Below are 22,838 nucleotides of genomic sequence, written 5' to 3' on the forward strand. Positions count from 1 at the left end.
ACGTTATGTGATATTATTGTAAAAACGATTTTGTGTTTAGAGAAGTTGTTGGCTCTGGAATTTGCATCAAACTAGCACCGTGTCACAAAACATGATCGTAGAAGAGAAAAGTCTTGGCAATATTTCTTTTTATTGGATTTTCAAATATAGTTTCAATGATGTCAAACAAGTTAAAATTAAACATACAATGTATAAATATCAGCACCTTGTTATATTATACATCCACTGAATACATAAAATAAAGCTCTTTAGCGCTCAAATTCGACCGTGGCAATTTAACTCTTTCGGTAACAATGACCAAAAAGTTTTAGTGATACATTTTGGATTTATAACAATCTTTTGCTGTCAAGACAGATGTCTGCAGTGTTGATTTATGATATTAACATTTAGATCACTCTGTAGCTGATTTGATCATTGCTTTGACAGCAAGTGTTCCAGTTACCTGCCTGGCAGGAAACATCAGCTGTCTAATGTAAAAACCCCAAAGTTATGCATCTAGAACATGAAAACACGGAGCTTATCAGCCAAAGTAGGGTTAAAAAAAACATGTGAATATTGCATTTCTCCGTGTCAGGTAGCAAGAGAATATACACCAAGAGATTTTCATGTTGTTTTGTGTCAGCCTGATGTGCAAGTAGGCAACTGTTTACTGAAACATCAGCCATATGGCCTTGATAACCTGTAAGGGGTTATGTTCCTGTCAGTGAGTTTAGGAGTCTTTCTGCCCTCTAGTGGTCAAAAATCACTTAATGCAGCTTTAACTAAGAACATGATTGACATAAACACAACCTGTTGAAACGTACGCCGTGTCCCAATTCAAGTACTACATACTGAGGCTAAGCAGCTTTTCATGCATACTAAGTGTTGAGTGCGCTGTTGATGCACACTATTCTCCCACAATGCAGTGCGCAAAGGAAATAGACCTGCGCCAGCTGATTAAAATAAATCGTGGGTGGTGGTGAAACAGCTCAAATATGGAAAACTAAAGTAGGTGTCTAATCTTATAATATTAATACTAAACGGTTTAATGGGCAGTAGCTTTCACACATACAGTATTGTATCATTCCCTGTTAGGTTAATATGGTAAAGTATGTTGATATTTTTGTATATTAACTGTTAAAATGAGTCATAGATTAGTATGTAGTCTGGATTTGGGACACAGCTATAGTCTCAGTGTACAATAATGTCTGAGTGTAATATGTTACAATGGTTGAATTAATGCAAATATACATGTTACAGATTTATTCCATGATATACTCCAGTACTGACGGTGTAACTTACCATAAAACTGCAATTAAGCCCAGGCTTTTATTTTGCGGCGTATATATGGGAAAGCCTTTAATTTCTTTCGCACAACAATCTTGCTCAGCGAAGATGGTAAATAAATACTATAAAATTGTTTATTTAAACCAGTATGAATATTACTTGCATAAAAATTAGGCTAACAAATAACAAGTCATTAATTTCATCTTGCTCCGGTAGGCTATTTACAGGCTTACCGGATTTTTTTTTTCCGTCAGAGCATCTGATTCAATTTCAACAAATATAACAAAGAAAATTTTTTGGAGAACATTACCAACCCTAGCTTTGATAACGCTTGTTTTACGGCAAGCATACCGACTCAACACCTCTCTTTATTCCCTTTAAAACCAACCTGTCTGTCAGCGACGAGCCTATTTGGCATACCACAAAGGAAAAGGGGTGAAAACTAAACAGAGAAAGGTGGGGACACTTTTATTTTGTAGCCAGGAAGGTGATGAAAACAAACATATCCAACAACACGGTGCAGGAAATATTGTTTTTTTCAGTTAAAGTGCGTTCTTCGTTTGATGAATGAAATTAGCGGACAGTGAGCAACGATGGACTTCACATGACAATATTCACAATTTGGATTAATTTTTATGAAAGAACCTTTTGATCGGTGTATTTTTACGGATTAAAAGAATATAAATAATCGAGGAATTGACACATATTCGGAATTTATGAGCGCTTCAAAAGGTACCACTTTTTTTTCATATCTCTTGTTTACCATGCTGGTAACTCTGAATGAATTATACTTTGATGCTCATGGTTTCCATGAATTTAACTGAACAATTGAATTGTGGAGATTCTAACTGATCTAACGATGTGTTGCATGTCCATATTGACAAAAGTTACCTGGCGTTTAATTGAGAACCTGCGTTTATTTGTCAAAAGTGTGGCCACACCTGGCGAGTAAAAGAGACTGGGAGTATAATCGGGGCTCTGCTTTTAATTGAAGTTTTATGGTAAGTATTTTGTTCGGCTTAAGTAAATATGTTTGATGCACCTCTAATAACAATAACAACAAAAACATCATTCTTTTTATATTCATTAATATTGAATTTGACTCAAGGTCCATGATATAGAAATAGTGCAAACCATAGACTCAATAATGTCAAAAAGGCAGTTTTTTCTTAAGCAAAAGCAGAATGGGTGAATGCATCGGCTGGACGGTTATGATTTTGTCTCAAACAACCAACACGTCATTTCTCCAAGAAGGAGGCGAGGCTGCTTCTAGCGCGGCGGGCTTTCTCTATGCTATCGAAAGTTGGAGTCCCGTGAGGCAAGTCCAGACGGTCATGTTCAGACGCCATAATACTCTCAGCCTCCCCTGAAGGTACAATAGAGAAAAATAATACATGTGTATTATATGTGTGGTGTTGTGGCAAATGGGTGTCTGTGAAAACAATTATTTTTGTCCTATATATACAGTATAGTTGTTTTAAATCAGCCAGTTCATTCAATAATGTGTCAGCTAATTAACGCTAATTATTGGGTTATTACTATTGAGTTTCTGCCTTTCCAGGTGAGCACTGATGGCAGAGAATATAAATGTATTATAGCTGCTTTTACATATGTATATGTTGATTATACCCCCAAAAAAGATTTGGGCATGTGAGGTATAGACAGACAGCTCCAGAAGTCAGTGAAAATGACTCAAAATGTCAGGAGTGTGTGTGGGTGTATTTTGGGAATATACAGATGTTCAAATATTACACATACTAATTTCTGACTAACCATTTAATTACATTTATATGCATAACTGTGATTTGATGTGTGACTTTTGTAATAAAATGCATTTTTGTTTAATAAACGTTTGATAATTGTGGATATGTGTGTAACAGCTCTGGCTCAAATTCAATGGATCTTGAAAAGAAAAAGATAACACACAGGATAAGGCTTGTTTTTTTTCTTTTCTGGCCAGCATTAAAGCTCTGCTTGTGTTGGGGTAATGATGATGATAATAATAACTGCTTTGACTTACCTCTCATGCGATAAATAAGTGTCCCATAAGCACTGTCCATCTGGTAGGCGAGTATGAAGCTGAGAGGGATGACGGGAGCAAATAGGGCCGGTTTCCTTCTTTTTAGCGCACTGAAGAAAAGTAAAGAGATAAAGAGAGGAACATGTTAGTATTTTACACTGTAATTATGTGATACAAAGATAAATAAAAGCACTCAGAGAACGCATACTTCCTTTTAGGCTACACAATTATGTTTTTGGATCTGCAATTTGCATTAAAATACACACAGCCATTCGCTAATTTTCTCAATAATTAAATCCTGAGAATATAGAACGATAAAATGTGGAAAATGTGAAGTGAATCAGACTCACGACCACTGATGTACAGCCATTTAAATGGCTTCTACACAGTTAAAAATGTATGTGGCTACTGTGACGAACCCTTGCAAAACATCACACATGGAGCTGCGGCAGTAAAGGCTACTAGACTGTGATTACTTTAATACTGAAGCTGTGAAGACTTGCAGCTGACATATACAAGCTGCTACAGGTTGTTCTCTCACTGTGCATTATTACTGGCTCTTTGTATGTGTGTGTTAGAAACAAGAGATCATCTCTAGGTGAATTAATGTTAAACTAAACCCCTGTGCGCTGACTTCTACCGACTTTACTCATGTAAAAGTAGCAATACTACAGTATACAAATACTCTGTTGCAAGTAAAAGTCCTTCATTCAAAACCTTACTTAAGTAAAAGTACAAAAGTTTTGGCATTAAAATGTATTCATTATGCAGAATGGTCAACATCAGAATAATGTGTATTATATTATTGGATAATAATTATTGATACATTAATGCAGTAAAGGTGAGTCTTATTTTTGTAATATATATATACTGCCGGGAAGCTTATGAATTTCCCCTAAGGATCAATAAAGTTTTATATTAACTTATAATAATACATCATCATTTATTTGTTGATTACATTTTGTATTATTATCTGAAGTTTTCAAACAAATGTAGTGGAGTAGAAGTATAAAATAGCATAAAATGGCAATACTCAAGTAAAGTACAAGTTCATCAGAATTGTACTTTAGTACAGTACTTGAGTAAATGTACTTTCCACCACTGGACCTCTATGAGCAGCGGTATACAAAACTCACCCCACAGTGAGTCCGAATGTAGTCAGTGCGTAGAAAGTCCCAAAGTATTTGAGAAACTCTCTGGACCAGGCAACCTGCATCGCCATCTGTCTCTCTCTCATCTGGTTCTGCATCAGGATCTGACGGTCCATCTGCACACAGGAGAAAGGAGACAGAAGACGTCATAACAGACCTTTAAAACCAAATGTGGACACTATAGTCAACTTGTAACATGGAATATTTAATGATCAGAAATAAATTGTTTCAGGAATACAAATAAAACAAAAGAAAATTGACAAATTAAACTACCAAATAAATAAAATACTAGAGTCTGATGTTAGCTCACCACAGATATATCTGTATCAGCATTTATGTTGGCCAATAAGAAACAAAAAATGTCAATACCACAAAGGTGCAGTATGTTTGACATCATTTAGAAACAGTATCTTCATTCATATAGTTTGTCTACCAGAGAGCACTGACAACTTTACTTTTCAAATGTAAAATGTCCAACTCAGTACATATCTTGGTTACAATTAGCAATGAGTCCATTTTTTTTGGCTGAGTTGTGTGAGAGCGTTAAGAGAGAGTTAGAGAGCGTTAAACCTGGCCCCTATTTACATCAATTCAACAAGAATTTACTCCGTTTTTCGGACGTTTCTGGATTCTCCATTCACCATGGAAACATACGAGAAAAAAAAAGCTTTCCTCAAGAATTCAAGAATAACACTCGATGAGTAATTGATATACAAATGATCATTTTAAGGATGAAGTATTCCTTTAATGGTACGCGCTCTACCCGGTGAGCTACCAGACACCCCCATGAGCCAGTTATGTGTTCATCTGAAGAATATCTGTCTATATAACCCTGGATATTAGAGCTGCATCGCCAGCTCTTCTGATAATCAATTAAGTAATTTTTCATGTAAAAAATGTCAGAAAAAGCTGTTTTCAGCCTCTCAAATATGGAGATTACCTGCTTTTCTGTTTTTTATCATATTAAACTGAATAATTTTGGATTTTTTTGAGATTTGTTTTTAGATTTTATAGACCAAACAATCGATTAATCAAGAAAGTGATCGGCAGATTAATCGATAATGCAAATAATGGTTAGTTGCAGCCCTACTGGATGTTAAAGCAGTGAGACAGACAGGCAGTCAGAGGGACAACGACAGGGTCAAAGCAACGAGGGACGGCTAGTTCAGTCTCAGAAACACTGCGTCCATGCTGATGATGAACCTCAGTCAGATGAATCTATTGTCTGCTGTTTCCTGTTGGACGTTCACTCACGTCTACATGCACACATCTACATGCTTCCTTCCTTCAAAATGACTGCTAACGAGCTGACTGAGTGACATTTTAATTTAAAAAGCCTTTATCCCTTAAAAAAAGTGAATGTGTCAAAGATGAGCTTTTATTTCCACTTAAGGAATGTGACATCAACTCACTGATGACGCAAAGGTAACAAAAAAAGACCACAGTTCCATTCAAAGGAGTCCGTGACGCAAGTGGGTGACGTAAATTACAACATGTCTGAAAAGCAACATTTTGATTTTTCTTCTCGTTTGATTTTATTATTATTATTATTATTATTATTATTATTATTATTATTTATATTTCCACTAGACATATGTGCATTACTCTGCACACTGCTTTTTGCACTTCTGGCATATAAAAACATTTGACTGAGTTGTGCCATTGAGTGAATTAAAAAAAATCACCTGTTAACGTACCACAATAGTTGTAAGCAACTAAATTAACACTGTAAAAAAAAGTGTTCAGGGTATTATACAACAAACTGCTGCTAAACATGCACTTCATACATTTTTACATTCCCACATCAATGGTCAGTACTACAGTGCACACTACCTATACTTTGCTGTAAAGCTTTAAGGAGTAGGAAGAAATAATGTTCGATTTGAGCTGCTGTTGAAATTTGAGCCAGTCTGCATCCGGGCAAGAAACATCTACATTTAGGTAACAGAGAAGGATGAGCCATTTCAAGCCAGGCTATGAGGTGCAGGAGGCTCTAATTGAACAAGTCAGTGTTAATTTAATGTTTGATGAGGGAGTCGGCTTCTTATTGACCAACTCCCAGCACTAAATGTGTTTAACTTGTCAAGCAGGATAAATACTGGCAGGATCGGTCAACCCCTCGGGGCCTGACGGTAGGCATGAGATAATTGTCTCCAGTCACTTTCACTAATGGAAGTTATACAAAGTCATTTTTCAACAATAAAAAAGTGCTTAAGAATGGTTTAACATATTGTATATAATGATAAAGCTTTGCCCACTTCGCAACATTCAGAAGTCCAGTGTAGATTTTATATGTTTGTATCCAGCTCTACTTTGCTGGGCAACTCTAAATAACAGAAACTGTAATAGCTCTAATCAAATACCTTTGTTGCCTAATACATGACCAAAATTTATTTCCCTGTTGTGACCGTGTTGAAGTGAGGTGACTAATAAAATTCAGTAGTAGAGGAGAAAGAAGGGCGTAAAATTCAGCCTAAAATTACTACCTCGCCGTTTGTTTGCCTCCGCCAACCAGTCAAGTTTACAGTTTACATCCATGTCTGTCCAAAATGTCATCACTTCATAAAAACAGCTCAGGAGGGTTAAGCTGTAATCATCGGGCTGAGACGGCACTGGCAGGTAAAAAATAGTGTAAAAAGGCGCTGATGAAGTGCAATGAACTCTGAAATTTGATTTGATTTTTAAGCATGCTGTTTAATCAACATTTGTGACCATCAAAAGGCTCATATTAGTCAAACACCACTCAAAAAGAAAGCACTAAACATACAGTCTAGCTACATATATTGATATTGGTGCATATGTGTTTTTATGAAACTGGTTATTGAGCAGAGCTGAACACAACTGCGTCCTTTTTGTGCAAGACAAACATCTCAACTTCCTGTGAGTCTGCTTGGAGGAGGTAGATAGAGATGGCATGTGCTAGATGTGCTAAATAAATAAAATGGGATGTAGGGAGAAGCACCTAGCATCAGTTTGCAAGCCAGCGTTTGGAAGTTTTACCAAATGTCTACAGATGCCAGATATTTGCACGAGAGGATCCTCCCACACCAAGCGTTGTGTACCTGAGCTGTCAAGCGGTGGCGAAAGCGCACCGCAGCAGAAAAAGGAAAGAGGTGTGCTTATCTTGTTTTCATATTCGTTGGAAGCCTAAATCGTGACTGAAATCGAAAATGCGATTAATTGCACAGTCCTAATTGGTTGGACAAAACAATTTGTAGATGTTGCGCCGTAGGCTCTGGGAGTTTTTTTCACTCCCTTTCTGACATTTTATAGCCCAAACAGGCATCATGCAATCATAAGCTGGGGGAGCACGGGTATGAACTTGTAGGCTACATATTTAAACATTTGCTCATCATGAAACTTGGAAATAACTTTGTAAATAATTACTGTAATCACCAAGCTGGTGACGAAAGGCTACCTCTCCAGAAATGTTTTTTTTAATGTAATACTCAGAGACTCTGGGTGGAGTAATGTTTCTAAAGTAGTGGGAATTCACAGGAACGGCTTCTGCAATCAACAGTTCATGTGCCCTAATCATGGGGTCCGCTTAGCTAAATTAGTGAACAATAGTGAACTCGAGGATGCCTCATTAAAATGAGGCATAGTCCGAATGGGAAACCAAATGCAGCAGGTGTCGTTTTAATGAGTCAGGAATTTCATTATGTTTCGATTAGAGCCCCTTTTCCAAGGACAGCAAGGGGAAATTACCCATTATTATGTTATATTCCTCAAGAGCGAGAAATGTGTAATGAATGCTTTCTGGTGACTCAGTTAAAGAGAAACGTGACCTCTCGTGAAGTCATTCGCTCTCTCATCTAGGTCGCCAAAACAGGAAGTAGGCCGGACATACTGGATGTTCGGTTCTAATAAACTATCTGGAAACTACCTACATCTTGTCAATGATGATCATTTTATCCCTTTTTGTGACATGCATCTAAGTTTTTTTTTTTAAAAGAGGGTGTAGAATATTCCAATGGACATAAAAAGTAGTTAAAAAAGACATGGAAATTGTCTTAGTGGAGGCGTTAATCCGAGTATAATCGGTATGATGTGTTAAAACAAAAGCAAACAGCTGATTATTAGTAGCTTGCCTCTTTGTTGAATGGCACCCCCTCTCACTGGCTCATGAAAAGTCTGCTCAAATGATGCATTCAAGTGCAATATACAGATTGCAAGACTGCTTTTATTAAGACTGCAACTAACAATTATTATTTCACTATCTATTAATCTGCCTATTATTATTATTATTATTATTGACTCATCTTTTAGTCTCACTTTACTGTTACGCAGCCTTTAAAAGCAGGAAAAGACAACGCTTATGCCACATTATCCAAAATCTAAGACGATATCTAGTCTCATACCATGATATCGAAATATTGCCCAGCCCTACGTCAGCACTGACGCAGCTGACACCGAATCAAGTTTCAAACATACGGGAATCACAACCTCTGCCAGCAGACGCTCTCCACCATCCGGAAGCTCAACGCCCTCTCTCTGTCGCACCCAACCTACCGCTCCCCTTGTACCAAAGCATCAAAAAGCACGTCCTCGTCTATTGCAGCATCTGCTACTTCACAGTCATCAACAGGAACAAACTCATTCAAAACCACAAGCACAAAAAATCCACTTCCAACCTCACAGATGGGAACGTAAACACTGCAGACATCCAAATCACAATCAAACATGACTGGAAATTGGGTATCGTTTGAAAGTTTCCTATAAGCGCAGATACAATTGAGGAGTTTTGGTAGCGATACCAAAATGATATATAAGCATGTGTCTCTATTCTATTCTATTCTTTATTCATTTAACAGAATAAGTAACATGTTTTCTAAACAAAAGCATACAGTCTACAATTGGCAAAATATTGATTTAATTGAATCAGGTAAAAGAATAAGTAAATAGGATAACAAATCTAACTGTCAGCTTTCAGAAAATGACCGTTTTAGTGGCTTGTTGCGACGGACACATTTCTGTTGAAAGCAGCACATGTCGTCTATGTCAAAATGACTTCAGGGAGACTTTGTATTTCTCAAGTGCCAACATGTCCAAACCCATGCATGATAAACTAGAGTTACTTAGAAAAACTGACAAAGCAACATAGTGTTACCTTTACCTACGTGTGTGCTTTAAAAATAGACATTAAGTCTCTCAGTGGAAACGTGGCAAAGGATGAGCAATACTGTGGATTTTGAAAGGCAAGCTTGGACAAGCAGCGGAGGAGACGGTGACTGGAAAGAGCAGTGAAGAAGAAGTGAAAGAAAGAAATGAGGCACGATGAGTTCACTCCAAAGGTGACAAGGTGAGAGCGGAGCTGAAAATTCACTGACATTTTATAAAGCCTACAAGCATACGCAGAGCGGGACAATACCTGGAAAACGGATACACACAAATCATCACGGTCTACATACTGAAAGAAGTAGATGTGACAGAAAGAGAAAGAGAGAGAGAAGCGCGCACACACACACACACACACACACACACACACACACACACACACACACACACACACACACACACACACACACACACACACACACACACACACACACACACACACACACACACACACACACACACACACACACACACGACATATTATGGCTACCATGTTATTTATCGAAGTCTTACATGTCCAGTGTTTTTCCTGACAATTTAAATACAAAATATCTTTTGTATTTTGCATCATTTGTGTTTTAAACCATAAATAAAAAATGTCTCTGTAAGTACGTGCTCCAACAAGTAAAAAAGGGTCGTGTCTAGAAGGTAACCCACAAGTTGCAAAACTCTCGCAAGATGGTTGAGGTTATAGGCATTAACCTTGAATGGTTAAGGTTAAGATGGGTTACCTTATAGACAACCGTAAAAAAGTTTGATGATGAAGCAACAACAACACTTATGTTTCCATCACGTCATGCCTGATTAGTTGTGGCGGTTCCTTCGGGTACCCATATCTATAGAATTTGTCCAGATCTCAACACTGAAGCTGGTTTGACATCCCTACTGCTCTCTATTCAAATTTGCAGTACACAAAATCCTGTAGTGGACAATTGAAGAGTGTTATTATGAGTCATGTTTACATTATTTACTTGATTGTTTCTTGCTTTAAAAGGGAACAGTGTGTACGATTTAGCGATATCTAGAGGTGAGGTTGCAGATTGCAACCAGTTCAAACTTCTCCTGCGTGCCAAGTGTGTAGGAGTACAGTGGAAGTTGCCGTTTGTGCAGCAAGAACAACAGAGGTTTCCAGTGTCTTGTTTCGCGGCGGCCCGAGTGGAGTGTCGGCAAGGGGTTAACTCCAGAGCGAGTAACGTTATCGACTCCGGCCCAAGCAGGAAAGTTAACGCAGTGGTTTGTCCGTTCTGGGCTGCTGTAGAAACATGCCGGCTGGCTCCGTAAGGAGGACCCGCTCCCTATCTGGATGTTACCGGCTCATTTTCATTTTCCGGTGATTATACACTAAAAAACCATACTTAATATTATATTCAATTTATGCCAATAGATCCTACTAATTGTTACGCACTGGTCCTTTAATAATGACCGGCTTAACTAAGATCAGATCATAGCCCTTCTGTTAGCCACTATACACTGGCTCCTATTACCCAATAGAACTGATTTTATTATTATTGATTACCCACAAGGCACTTCATGGCAGAAGTCTCAATGTTGACTTCATCATTTGACCCGGGGCTTTTAGCTGTCCTCCCAATAATTTAAAACTACAAGATTTATTTGCGGCGAAAGCTTCCATAAAAAAGCTGAAAAGAAGAGAAAAGAGAAACTTGGTATTTCCCTAATTTTCACCCTGTGTTCTATTGTACTACTCAATACGTAAGTAAGTATTTCCTGTTTAATGTGTCTTCTTTCTGTACTTTTTATTTATATTTAATTCATGTTTTTGAACAGGGCTAAAGAATCTCAACTTTTATTCATTACTAGTGTCTGCATTATCTTTAGAAAGTGAGGAACGCAGTGGGGAGAAACCAGTGAAATAAATCAAATCAAAAACCTTGTAGGGAGGTCTCACCTCTCACCTACTTCACATTCAGGCCCACTCAAATTCAGCAACTGTGAATGAAAAGCACAACCCTATCATTAGCTACTAAGACCCTTATTAAAAAAATGAACAAAAACGTCATTGACGTCACTTCACAGCTGCCATTCATCCTGAGGACATGAGTCACACCAACACACCCATACCCACTAAATTTTAAATGTTTTGTCATGTTTCAGATGGACACCGTGATTCAAACACAAAGCCAATTAACTTTGACTAAGAGTCCACAAGGCAAGAGTGTGGAGAGGAACAATTAGCTTTGAATGATGTGACTTGAAAACACTGGTAAGCAATCATCTTTGACATCTTAATGCACGGGGAGGCAAGTGTTGCTTCACAGATATTCTGAAATTGTCAATCTTATTCATTCAATTTGGTGATGAAAAGATGCAATTTCACTATTACAGACCCTAACATACCATTTGTCCATTAGCAACCCTGAAGATTTCTGACTGTTGGACATTTGAGTATGTTTTGTTCAGTCAAGATCTGAAAGATTATATTTGTCTAACTATAAAGCGAGGAATCTGTCTGTCTGTCTTTCCGTATGTCCTATGCATATCTCGAGAACAGCTCATCCGATCGACCTCACACTTGGTGGGTGTATTACTGCGGACCCCATGGAGTGCTTCATAACATTTTGTGCAATTTGGGCACGGCACAAGCGCACGGCGCTCTGTGCAGCAGCAGGCGGTGGGACTTCAGGGCTCTGCAGACAGGCCAGCACAGTGACCCTGCAAGCTGGCGTCTGTATCAGCAGAACTCTGTTAAATAAAACAAGGAAAATAACAACGCGGCTCTAATTACCAACCAAATGTACCAATAAAATTAGATTCACCATCTTTACTGGATCTATCCACGCATCTCCTGTAATTCAGCAAACAACAAAATCCACGAAAGAGCACGTGTTAAAGTACTTTTACCGTGTTTCTCAGTAAAGGAAAGGCAGTCCGGAGGTAAGAGTGACATTCTCTTCACAAACACCACTTCGACACACAACACAGCGCTTTCTACAGCTACTGTGGCGTCTTCCTGATTTTAGCAGCTCCTCTCTCATCAACTTCTCACAGAACTTCATCTGAATATATTATATTTTTGTAGGGTTTTGTTTTGGAAGCCTCTCGCTGTCTCACGTGCTGCAGTACCACACTCCGCCTGAATGTGTTATGATGCACCTGCGGGGGCGCTGTTTTACAAAAAAAGGTTGAGAGTTAATATAAAAGAAAACTTTTTTTCTTAAGTAAAACTATTAACTATTAATAGTAAAACTATTAATAGTAATACTATTAATACCGCACAGTATCCTGCATTCAAATGTTTACTTCAAGGGAAGAGTTAAAGAGAGGCATTATCAGCACAATGTGCTTAAATTTGCTTAACATAACTTTACTTAACTTTCAAGATTAAGCTTTCAATTCTGATATTATGCTGGATACATAGTTTAATGAATAATAATGCATCATATTCTAATTGTTATATGAGTACAAATCTGAATCTTCAATGTAACCACTAACTCTTCTCTGTCAGGTAAATGTAGTAGTACAATATTTTCCTTTGAAGTAGAAGTACACAGTAAGTAGTATGCAGTTGAGTTGCATATTTTTTTACATGCTTTGGGGGCCTTTTGTAAGTTATTTCGGGGTACGATGAGTGTTTTTTTCCTGTGAACCAGAGTGTATTTCACCAGAGCTTCTGACCGTGAGTAGCCGCGACTTGGGCGGTGACGTAACTATGTAATGGCAGGTGTTGGCCTACTGCTCAGGACTCAAGGAAGTGTCCGAGTGTGAAGTTGTTTGCATGAGCGGTTCTTGTGAAAGCCGCAAGCGGTCCATTCTAAACATGCCTGTTTTGAACAGGCACTGCACTAGTTAATGATCAAAATGAATGAAAAATTAGAAATGTCTTGTTAATTTGTATTCAATAACTGATGCCGAGTGTGAATTACGAATATGAAACTATCTGTAGTAGCTTAAGTCAATGAAACAATGTAGATCTACTACAGCAATGCTTAAGCATCACGTACCTAATATTTACCTGTGAGTCATCGTCACGACCCAAATGAGGGCGCTCTGAAACTCAATTTCCAAAACCTTTGCCATCACTGAATATTAGTCATCCTCTACCACATTTACAGCCGGGAAAGCAGGGGAAAATTACGAGGCAGAAAACACAACAAACCTTTTGGGTGTAAGTTGGATAATGTCATTGGTGTTATGACAGTCACACACCCCACCTGCTGCTCAGCAGCTTACAGGCATGCATAAATCACAACAAATTGGCTCCAAAAAGGAGAAGAAAAATACCCACAATCCTTTGTTTAAATGAAATAATGAGTGCAATAAAACATGTGGTCTCTAAATGGAAAATGCTGAGATACAAACTGAAGCTTGTGTTCCTGGCTTTGACAGTGTGATTCATGTAAGAGAGACAGAACGCCAGGCTGACGAGACAGATAGATAAATTAGATTAATGTGATGGTCAGATTGATGGCCTGAGTCGGTTTTCTGGAGAAAAAAAACTGCCAAAACTCTGGTCCATGTGGGCTGGTTCACTGGTACAATTGACGGATTACCTTGGCATAACACAGCCCCATGCTTGCTGTGTAGTAACTACATTTAAAAGATACTATTTCAGGTTTCATGTTTGCTGTGTAGTAATTACATTAAAAGATATTATTCTAGAAATATGCACAATGTAAATATGTATACCCTGAAGGTAACAATTAAAATCAAAATAAATAATAAACATTATGTTGTATTAAACACCACTGCCCTACCTTAACCCTCCCACATGGTGTCTTTTGCTCTCTGTACTTTTTTATATCCTGGTTACACTCTAACAGTACACCCCTACAGTAATAGCTATTGAATGCTTTAGCATTGTCTTTACCTCATAAGACATTAACCAATGTTGGATCTCATAGAAAAAAAAAAGTGTTTACTCAAGATCTGTATCACAAAACTTTCCTGTAATGACAAGTGTTTATCTGTTTGCGTAATCTGGGTTGTAAAGTCTAAAACTGTTTTGGATTTCCCAAGGGTTCTCCAAAACGGTGGAAACTGTGTCAAAAATAAACTCCCCAGTGACAAAAACATTGATAAGATCAGACACCTACAATTACCATATTCCCATAAAACAATAAATAAAGCTGGTATTCTTGGCCTACATTTAAAAAATAATATTTCAGGTTTCATGTTTGCTGTGTAGTAAATACATTAAAGAGATATTATTCTAGAAATATGCACAATGTAAGTACAAGTCAATAACATTTTAATCTTAAAGCTAGATTTTGACACAGAGGACCTCTTTAAAACAGGGTCACTAGATCAAGTAACAAAGCAGGACCCAATTCAAAAGGTAACTTCTGTGTTTTTCAACCTGGACACTATTGTCCCATGTTTTTATGTCTAACTGACCAATAGGGACAACAATTTATGAAAATTGGTCCAGCATTGAGAGATAACGCTGTAGACGGCAGCCACTCACAGGCTGCAGTATGGTGCTAACATTGGGGCAAGCTGGCACCGTCATTTACGTCCACTAAAAGTGCTTGTTTTTTCCATGACGGGCTCTGGCTGTTATTATAAGTGTCTGACAACATCATGGAAAGAGTCTCGCTCAAGGAGAAGTCTTGTTCTGAAATCTGGCGAGGTGACGATAGGGACCAGGTTGAAAAATGCCTAAATTACCCTTAAGGTCATACTACATACCAGTAGTATATGCATACATACAGTATACTTTATACTACATACATTAATACATACTACATTTCTGTTTACATTCAACTTATTCATTTGCAATACTCCCTTCCACAAATTTATATTTACATTACTTCTTTTATATTTATGTATGTTAATATTTAAGCCCTATATTTTAACTTGCACTATTCTATGTCTTTGATTCTCCCTTTGCTTTTACTTGTGTGATTTTCCTTTTTTATATATACATTTTTAAATGGGCATTGTTGAACAGGTACCTGAGACCCAAGATTTTCATTGCCAACGACTGCTTGCTGTAATTGTTGTGCATATGACGAATAAAGAAACTTGAAAACATAGGCCGCACAAAAAGCACTTGAGAGATCGCCTCGCCTGGTGATAAATATGCCATCAGAATCAGGAATCGCGACTACCCCATGGCTAGACACTTTAATAAGTATCACAGTGCTAATGATTCCTTGTTACGCATAGAGGGCATTGAACATATCAAACCGTTGGTCAGGGGGGGAGCCAGGTTACTAAAACTTTACCACAGGGAGACTTTTTGGATCGACTGGATGCCTTAAAGTGTCCTGGCCTGAATGAGGATATAGATTTTACATGTTTTCTGTGAGCAATAATAAATATTAAAAATATTATATGTATTTGTCTTTTTCTGTATAGGCTCCCATGTTTGCTTTACAGCCTCTGTTCCAAAGTAGGAGTTAGTTAATTTATGAAGGACATGACATACATGTTTCTGTGTTATCGCCTTGATATTTTTTTTACATTTTGTAATATTATGATGATCATGTGATTTCCTCCCATTGGTTGTTGATACCATATAGATGAGGCCACATCGCCTTTGTCTGTTTGTTTGTAAGCCCTGACGAAGACCTACAGTGGTCGAAACATGTTGGCTTTTTAAATGATTTAGCCACTACAATAAAAGGCTTTTTAATATATTCTCTTCCTCGTTGCTACTTTTTTGATATTTTGGAGTGCCTGGATTGCCTTCTTTTTTATCCAAAGAAACTTGAAACTTAAGGTCTTCATTGTGTCAGTTGATATTGTGCTTTAGTAGTGTGTTGCAAATTCCCATTTTCCAACTTGTGCAAAATGCTGCTGCTCGCTTTTTAACTAACACTTCCAGACGTGAACACATCACCGCCGTACTTTACTCGCTCCATTGGCTTCCTTTAACTCTTCACGAGCATAAGAGGGCTTTACGGTCATCGGGTCAACGTCCCGAGGTCGAGGTATAAGCTGTGGGGTGATCGTGCTTTTGCTGTCGCTGCTCCTAAACTATGGAACAAGTTACCCCCTGATATACGCACTATCACTGACCTAGTACTTTTTAAATCTATGCTCAAGACTTTTTTTATTTAGATTGGCTTTTTATACCTACTAGCACTGTGACATTTTTCCTGTGCTTTTTATGTACCTTTTATTTTATGATATGTTATGGTTTTATTCTTATTATTTCTTGATGTTAATGTAAAGCACTTTGGGTACCTTTTGGTTATTGTAAAGGGGTATACAAATAAATGTTGATTGATTGATTGATATTCCTTAACAAAATTACAATTCATCAAATTGCCACATGGTGAACCTGGAGCTATTGGGGCCTTGTGGGTGGTTGTCTTGCTTTGCACATCCAGCTTTGACTGATACAACATGTTCATGTACCACAGTAGATTAAGGACAAGCCTTCAGCATAACACTCACTTCCATGTCCCACCTGACACAGGTCATTTACCACATGGTGCATGAAGTAAACCATGAGTGCATACTAGCTACATCTTATGTTGTTTTTTAATATCACGTGAGTGAGTGCGTGCACCTTCACTCACCTGCAGCCGTGCATTGTGCAGCATGAACTCTTGCTGCTTCTTGAGGTTTGCATCCATGGACTTAGACAGTAGAAACCCCATGTTTCCACGCTGTTACTGTTCACCTAAACACACAATTACTCACACTTATCCTTCAGCCAAACGTTACCAACACTTACAGGCACAGATGGTGAATGTATAGAGCTACAAGCAACGTTATAAACTGTATTTACTTCAACATAAATAAAGCTTCGCTCGATAAGCGTCGCTTTTAACCTTGAGTGGTAACTTGGTTGACTAATAAATAAACCTTTACATACCTAATGTACTCTGAAGACGGTGGGTTAAGTAAGGTGACGTTACTGACTTACTCGTCACACTAAAAGCAGGTTTGAGGAGCTATTCAAGGGCATACTGTACCTGTATGAAAACAAAACGTGTGGTGCCAGCACACCCTCAGAAACAGACAACTTCCGGTATAAATAAACACTGTACTTCCGGTAAGACTTTCAAAATAAAACAAAAAAGCATGTTATAGCAATCCTCAACAAGCAGGATGCTTTCCAAATGTCAAAACTAAAATATTATAGGGGCATTAAAATGCCAGTCTACCACCAAAATAAGTCATTGTAAACTCACTATTAAAGCAAATGAATATCATGGTGATTTTTCATCAGGGACTTAATCACATTCATGATTGAAAGGAATTCATTCAAACCAGTTTATTAACACGTTTCGGCTGAGTAAGTGAAAAATTGGGGTTGAGAAATATACAATTTACACACAGTGCTTGTGTTAAAGAGGTGTAGTGCAATAGTCCATGGTCCCAGGGTAGGTGCAGTTAAAAGAGAAATGGCTCCCTCTGTTGGTGTTTGTGGGATAGATAGATAGATAGATTGTAATGTCCACTGTTATGTAGTCCTGTCCGGGGTACCCAGCAAAGCCCTGGACAGGCTCCAGTATGTCCAGAACTCAGCTGCCAGGGTTCTCACCCGCACTAGGCCCTGCATGGCAGCACATCACCCCGATACTCATCCACCTTCACTGGCTTCCAATCAAGTCGCCGCATCAACTATAAACTCCTCATTCTCACATACAAATCCCTCCATGCCCTTGCCCCTCAGTACCTAACCTACCTTCTCCACCCCTACGCTCCATACCCGGAAACTACGATCCTCTGACAATGGTCTGCTCTCCACCCCCCTACACCCGGCTGAGAACATTTGGCGACAGAGCGTTCAGCGTCGCGGCCCTCCGCCCTCTGGAACTCTCTCCCTCCTGAAATAAGAAATGCTTCATCCCTGGACATTTTCAAAAAACACCTCAAACACCACCAGTTCATCAAGGCCTATGATCTCAGCTGACTCTTCCTACACATTACTCTTTTAATTACTTAGCTATAGTTTCTCCTCTATGTTATTTATTTGTATGATTTTGTGTGAACCCCTTTGTAAAGCATCCTTGGGTTTCTGAAAGGCGCTATATAGTAAGTCCAATTTATTATTATCATTATTATAGATACATAGATAGATAGATAGATAGATAGATAGATAAGCTGGTACAGAGAGAAACATTTAAAGCTGGAAGACTTTCATGTAAATGTTGTGACCTGGTATAGGCTCCAGCACCCAGCACTTAAATGGATATAGATTGGATAGATGGACTTTGCACAACCAAGGCCCTTAATAGGTGGGAGGATACTACAATAACTTTGTGGGAGAGTTAGCATCCCAAGCTGCTTTTTGGTTAGTTCTGACTTGATCTGTCAAAAGTGAAAATCTCCATGCTGCAGTGAAGCATATCAAGCCCAGCTATTATTTTTCATTAATGTATTACAACAGCGTTGGGAACTCCTGGCCAACTTTCAACTTCCTGGAAAAATAAGACGTGATATTCCACCTCCTTAGGTTTACAACTGACTCAGCATACATGGGTCATGCTGTAGGTCATGTCTTTTTCCATTTTTGACAAAATAATAATTCTCAAATGTAAGTATAATCTCCAGAACCAAATTCACAGCTAAAGACAACAATTAAACTGAACCAATAAAAGTCAAAATAAATAATTAACTTAATGTTGTATTAAACACCACTGCCCTACCTTAACCCTCCCACATGGTGTCTTTAGCACTTTACCTCATAAGATGTTAAGCAATGTTGGATTCATAGAAATAAAAAGTGTTTACTCAAGATCTGTATCACAAACGTTTCCTGCAATGACAGGCATTTTATCTGTTTGAGTAATCCGGGTTGTAAAGGTCATAACCGTTTTGGATTTCCCAAGGGGTCTCCAAACGGCGGAAGCTGTGTCAAAAATAAACTTCCCAGTGACAAAAACATTGATAAGATCAAATACCTATAAACATATTCCCATGTGTGAATACGCATATGGGAGCCGAGCCAGTAGGTGAAGGGAAACCCACAACACTGTCATACAGTCATACTATAATTGGGACAGCCCAATCTCTACCAGACATAGCTGGATAGAGGAAAGAATTATTATTTTGTATGTGCAGTATGTAAAACATCTCTCTGATGTGCTGTGGCAGAATGCAGGGCATTCAAATTTCCAACTTTCCCAAATTACGATGTTGACCTGTGTGAACGTGAATCTCTTTGTTTTTTGGAAGCACATTTACATATCAACACAGACTAAAAATTCCAGTGTACTTCCTGTACTGTAGTAGCAGCCAAGTGTGTTATATAATCAGTGGGGGAAAGAAATAAGAACATTTCCTCAAGTTCTGTCCAATTCTGTGGTAATTGTACTTTACTATACCTCCATTTTCTACCACTTCATACGTCTACTTTTTACTCCTCTAAATTTATTTGACTTTTAGTTATGACATTGCCGAATAAGATTTTACCTATAGAACACATGGTGAGTTTATAAAACTTGGTGCATTTGTACAGATTAAACAGTTGAATGATCTGTCAAAGTTCAATATCTCCAAACTTAAAATGTGCATTGTAGCCTACTAGATGGCCTGACAGCTGCTAAAAAGATGATTATAATATGATGGAAGCCTCCTCACTCACTCACCAGACACTGGGTCCTCACATTTTTGGATGTTGTTTATCTGGAGTGGTCAACTACCCGAATTAATGGGACAAGTGAGACTAGTTTAAACAACTGTCTCTCTGCATCTGATTCACTTAAAGATCAACCGCTGCCTTTCAAAGTGAATTTATATGAAACTGTGTGGGTGTGTATATGTGTATATACTGTATATGAATGCACTGATACCGATACCAAATCGGATATCGGGCTGATACTGACTCACATAGCTGGATCGGGGGTCGGTGACAATGGGGCCGATCTATTCAATTCAGTTTTATATTTTACTATCTACATTATATATTGGAATTTTAATTTGTGTTTAAGTTTTGACCAATTTGTTGCTGCATTGAAGATTTTTTTTCCAAGTTACTGGTGTACGATTTATTATTTTAATAGTAATTAATTCAGTAATTTTCTATCTATGTGTTTATTTTGTTACATTTTGTTTTACAAAGTTAGGAAAGCGATGTTTAAGTCAGGCCTGATGTTGCCTTACACATAAAAGAATGATTCCAGTCACTTCCACACAGTGAGGCATACAGCTTATTAATTAAACATTGGTATCGGATCGGTACCTGGCATCGGTCGACACCCAAAGCCCAGGTATCAATATCGGCATGGGGCTGAAAAAGTCGGATCGGTGCATCCCTAATATGTATATATATATATATATATATATCTACAAAACAGTGGAAACTGTGCCTAAAATAAACTCCCCAGTGACAAAAACATTGATAAGATCAGACACAATTACCATATTCCCATAAAACAATAAATAAAGTTGCGTGTGAATATGCACATGTGGGAGCCGAGCCAGTAAGTGAACTGAAGGGAAACCCACAAAACTTTCACACAGTCATACTATAATTGGGTCAATGCAATCTCCAAACTTTGTTGGATAGCTGAAATTATTGGATGCGTGCGTGCCCTCTTCTTGTGGGAATTCCTCGTGGCTGGTATCTTGGTGATGTACTGTATGTGCAGTATGTAAAACATCTCACTGACGTGCTGTGGCAGAATGCACTCTATTCAAATTTCCAACTTTCCCAAATTACGGTGTTGACCTGTGTGAACGTGAATCTCTTTGTTATTGAAAGCACATTTACATATCAACACAGACTAAAAATTCCAGTGTACTTCTTGTACTGTAGTAGCAGCCAAATGTGTTATATAATCAGTGGTGGAAAGAAACTATACGTGTGCCCGTCCTACTGTTGAATGATCTGTCAAAATTCAATCTCTCAAAACTTAAAATGTGCATTGTAGCCTACTACTGTAGATGACCTGACGGCTGCTAAAAAGATGATAACAGTAAGATGGAAGCCTCCTCACTCACTCACCACCAGACACTGGGTCCTCACATTTTTGGATGTTGTTTATCTGGAGTTGTCAACTGCCCGAAATAATGGGACTAGTGAGACTAGTTTAAACAACTGGCTCTCTGCATCTGATTCACTTAAAGATCAACCGCTGCCTTTCAAAGTGTATTTGTAGAACTTGTTTCTCTGTGTGGTTATGTATACTTTGTGTATATACAGACGTAGGCAAAGTTGTTGGTACCCTTCCGTTAAAGAGAGAAAAACCCACAATGGTCACTGAAATAACTTGAAACTGACAAAAGTAATAATAAATAAAAATTTACTGAAAATGAACTAATGAAAATCAGACATTGTTTTTGAATTGTGGTTCAACAGAATCATTTTAAAAAACAAACTAATGAAACTGACCTGGATAAAAAATGATGGTACCCCTAGAAAAGATGTAAAATAATGTGACCATAGGGACATGTTAAACTAAGGTGTGTCCTGTAAATAGCATCACAGGTGTCTTCAAACTTGTAATCAGTCAGTCTGCCTATTTAAAGGGTGAAAAGTAGTCACTGTGCTGTTTGGTATCATGGTGTGTACCACACTGAACATGGACCACAGAAAGCTAAGGAGAGAGTTGTCTCAGGAGATCAGAAAGAACATTATAGACCTTCATGTTAAAGGTAAAGGCTATAGGACCATCTCCAAGCAGCTTGATGTTCCTGTGACTACAGCTGCACATATTATTCAGAAGTTTAAGGTCCATGGGACTGTAGCCAACCTCCCTGGACGTGGCCGCAAGAGGAAAATTGATGACATATTGAAGAGACGGATAAGACGAATGGTAACCAAAGAGCCCAGAACAACTTCCAAAGAGATTAGAGGTGAACTCCAAGGTCAAGGTACATCAGTGTCAGATCGCACCATCCGTCACTGTTTGAGCCAAAGTGGACTTAATGGAAGACAACCGAGGAGGACACCAAATCATAAAAAAGCGAGACTGGAATTTTCCAAAATGCATATTGACAAGCCACAAAGCTTCTGGGAGAATGTCCTTTGGACAGATGAGACAAAACTGGAGCTTTTTGGCAAGTCACATCAGCTCTATGTTCACAGACGCAAGAAATGAAGCATCCAAAGAAAAGAACACTGTACCTAATGTGAAACATGGAGGAGGCTCGGTTATGTTATGGGGCTGCTTTGTTGCATCTGGCACAGGGTGTCTTGAATCTGTGCAGGGTGCAATGAAATCTCAAGACTATCAAGGCATTCTGGAGCGAAATGTGCTGCCCAGTGTCAGAAAGCTTGGTCTCAGTTGCAGGTCATGGGTCCTCCAACAGGATAATGACCCAAAACACAGCTAAAAACACCCAAGAATGGCTAAGAACAAAACATTGGACTATTCTGAAGTGGCCTTCTATGAGCCCTGATCTAAATCCTATTGAAC

The 22,838-nt window shown here is 38.3% G+C and overlaps 1 protein-coding gene across 2 annotated transcripts; it reads right to left on the minus strand.

Moving 5' to 3' along the window:
• Positions 1 to 111: 111 nt before the first annotated feature.
• Positions 112 to 17,515, minus strand: plgrkt (plasminogen receptor, C-terminal lysine transmembrane protein). Of its 2 annotated transcripts, none has more exons than XM_037753240.1 (5): positions 17,445 to 17,515; positions 17,046 to 17,149; positions 4,423 to 4,553; positions 3,287 to 3,396; positions 112 to 2,632 (listed from the first exon to the last, which is right to left on the minus strand). In XM_037753240.1, the coding sequence occupies exons 2-5, from the start codon at positions 17,124 to 17,126 to the stop codon at positions 2,505 to 2,507; spliced, it is 450 nt and encodes a 149-aa protein (XP_037609168.1). In that variant the 5' UTR covers positions 17,127 to 17,149; positions 17,445 to 17,515; the 3' UTR covers positions 112 to 2,504. The 2 variants fall into 2 exon arrangements, with proteins under 2 accessions (XP_037609168.1, XP_037609167.1); XM_037753239.1 differs by having other exon boundaries at positions 17,345 to 17,494.
• Between the last annotated feature and the right edge of the window lie 5,323 nt (positions 17,516 to 22,838).

This window comes from Sebastes umbrosus, chromosome 19, assembly GCF_015220745.1.
Source record: "Sebastes umbrosus isolate fSebUmb1 chromosome 19, fSebUmb1.pri, whole genome shotgun sequence".
Classification (NCBI taxonomy): domain Eukaryota; kingdom Metazoa; phylum Chordata; class Actinopteri; order Perciformes; family Sebastidae; genus Sebastes; species Sebastes umbrosus.

Excerpts from the sequence above, each read along its gene's own strand:
- plgrkt (XM_037753240.1), bottom strand. The coding sequence starts at position 17,126 with ATGGGGTTTCTACTGTCTAAGTCCATGGATGCAAACCTCAAGAAGCAG. Across the intron at positions 4,554-17,045 it reads TGCACAATGCACGGCTGCAG|ATGGACCGTCAGATCCTGAT; the intron begins GTGAGTGAAGGT and ends TCCTGTGTGCAG. Across the intron at positions 2,633-3,286 it reads ACTTATTTATCGCATGAGAG|GGGAGGCTGAGAGTATTATG; the intron begins GTAAGTCAAAGC and ends TTGTACCTTCAG.